This window comes from Lactuca serriola, chromosome 3 (genome assembly GCF_051521515.1).
Source record: "Lactuca serriola cultivar US96UC23 chromosome 3, Lser_US96UC23_V15, whole genome shotgun sequence".
In the NCBI taxonomy this organism is placed as follows: Eukaryota; Viridiplantae; Streptophyta; class Magnoliopsida; order Asterales; family Asteraceae; genus Lactuca; species Lactuca serriola.
In genome coordinates this window covers 15,144,380-15,146,907 of record NC_136410.1, presented here as the reverse complement: position 1 = coordinate 15,146,907, position 2,528 = coordinate 15,144,380, and the positions used below count along the sequence as shown (strand labels likewise).

Genomic DNA, 2,528 nt, shown 5'->3' with positions numbered 1-2,528 from the left:
GAAGGTTTATTTAGTCTCGCTTATATATGATTCGTATACACTATGTGATTATAGAAAGACCTAGTATGGATTACATTATACAAATTTATTAGAATTGATATCATAAATTTCTTAAATTGAAATTGCGATTGTTTACTTATATTAGTAAGCCCCTGTTGTAAATCGCAAAACACTATGAAAGTCAGGATATGATGCGTTTGGAACTAATATATATCTTGTTCAATATCAATATGACTCTTATAGAGGACTTATCATCATTTCCTCTTTATATCATATAGAAAAAGATGCCACCACATAAATCAAATAGTCGTTTCAACAACAATCCACCAATTCCACCACCACCACCACCTCCACAGTATGATGATGCTATCTTTCAAGCAACAGTAACCGCCGCCGTGGCTACTGCCATGACGCAAATTAAAGCCAGTGGTACTAATGAAGCTGACAGTGGTGCCCATAACTTTAATCATGGGGAAATTCTTGGACACCCTAGGGAGTGTTCATATAAAGACTTGACGAATGAAAAACCCAAATACTTTGATGGCACCAGAGGTGTCATTACCCTGACACGCTGGTTCGAGAAAACCGAATCAGTGTTTGAAGTATGTGCTTGCCTGAAGCAAGCAAATAAAGTTTGTAGCATGAACCTTCTTAGATAGAGCTCTATCCTGGTGGAATGGACATGTCAAGTCGTTATCTCTCCCAGTCGCCAATGCCATGGGATGGGAAGACTTAAAAGTTTTGATGTTGGCAGAATATTGTCCCAGAGGCGAAATACAAAAATTAGAGCAGGAACTCTGGAGTTTGACGATGAAGGACTCTGATATTGCTGCTTATACTGCCAGATTCAGTGACCTGGCTCTTCTGTGTCCTAGAATGGTCACCCCGAAGAGTAAGAAGGTAGAAAGATACATCTGGGGGTTAACTCCGCCGACTCAAGGAAGTGTCATTGCCGCTAATCCACTTACATTCGAAAGTTCCAAGCGTCTGGCTAAGACACTTATAGATCATGGAGCTCGTTAAGACTCCATACCAGCCGTTTCTGAAAAGCCCAAAGAAGGAGGCAGTAAAAAGTTATGGAATAAAAGAAAGGGGCAATCGTCACAAGAGTCCTCAAAGAAGCAACAAAATGTGGTAGTTCATACTGCTATTGCTCCTGCTGCAATTCCTGCTTCTATCCCTACCACTGTTTCTGATACTCCAACAACCCCGAGTCGATATACTGGAACTTTTCCAAAGTGTAATAGATGCAAATTCCATCACATGGGAGTTTTAGAGAAATGCACTATAGAAACCGCAACAGAAAGGGGCATACTGCCCGTTTCTGTAAAGCCACAACACAAACCATCTCTCAAGTCCCCGTTGCGGGAGTAATTCAATTTTGCTATGAGTGTGGTGAAATCGGGCATTTCAAGAGAGACTACCCAAAGACAACAAATGTTGACGGTGTGGGGAGCATTTTGGCAATTTGCCACGAAGAAGCGATGACAGATCCTACCGTGGTGATTGCTACGTTTCTTCTCAACAATTCTTACGCTTGCATTCTTTTTTATAGTGGTGCAGAGAAAAGCTTCATAAGCCATAAATTTAAACATCTACTAAAACAAAATCTCCAAACATTAAAACATACATTCACAGTAGAGACGGCAAATGGAAAGACCAAGAACACAAATGACATATACATAGGATGCACACTTACTCTGAACAACCATTCATTTCAAATTGACCTTATGCCAGTCTCAATTAAAAGATTTGACATTATCATCGACATGGATTGGTTAAGTCTTCACCGTGCTGATATCCTATGTTATGAAAAAGCCATTCATCTTAATCTGCCAAGTAATGAATCTCTCGTTATCTATGGCGACAAACCCGGTGCGAATCTTCAAATCATTTCTTGCATCAAGGCCCAGAAGTATCTTCGCAAAGATTATTGTGCCTTCTTAGCTCACGTGGTTGATAAGACACAAGAAGTGAAAACCATCAATGATATCTTTGAAGTCTGTGATTTCCTTGATATCTTCCCCGAAGATCTCTTAGAAGTTCCTCCTGAACGCCAAGTCGAATGTCGAATCGACTTGATTCCCGGAGCTACCCCCGTAGCCAAATCCCCGTATGGTCTTGCACCATCAGAGATGCAGGAACTATCTAGCCAGATAAACAACCTACTCAGCAAATGATTCATTAGACCAAGCTTCTCACCCTGGGGAGCACCGGTCATATTCGTGAAGAAGAATGATGGATCGTTCCGAATGTGCATAGACTACCACGAACTAAACAAGCTTACCGTTAAGAACCGATACCCTCTACCACGGATAGACGACCTCTTCGTTCAACTTCAAGGGGCAAGTTTCTTCTTCAAGATTGACCTGAGATCAGAATACATCCAGTTACGAGTCCAGGAGGCTGATATTCCAAAGACCGCTTTTAGAACTCGCTACGGTCACTACGAATTTGTAGTGATGCCCTTTGGTCTAAAGAATGCACCCGTAGTATTCATGGACTTGATGAATCGTGTGTGTCAACCT

The 2,528-nt window shown here is 41.3% G+C and overlaps 1 protein-coding gene across 1 annotated transcript; it reads left to right on the top strand.

Annotated features, from left to right (window-relative positions):
• The first annotated feature begins 1,247 nt into the window (after positions 1 to 1,247).
• Positions 1,248 to 2,180, top strand: LOC145095047 (uncharacterized). Its single transcript, XM_079032989.1, has 2 exons — positions 1,248 to 1,839; positions 1,948 to 2,180. Exons 1-2 carry the CDS (start codon positions 1,248 to 1,250, stop codon positions 2,178 to 2,180), a joined length of 825 nt encoding a protein of 274 aa, XP_078889115.1.
• Positions 2,181 to 2,528: the final 348 nt, after the last annotated feature.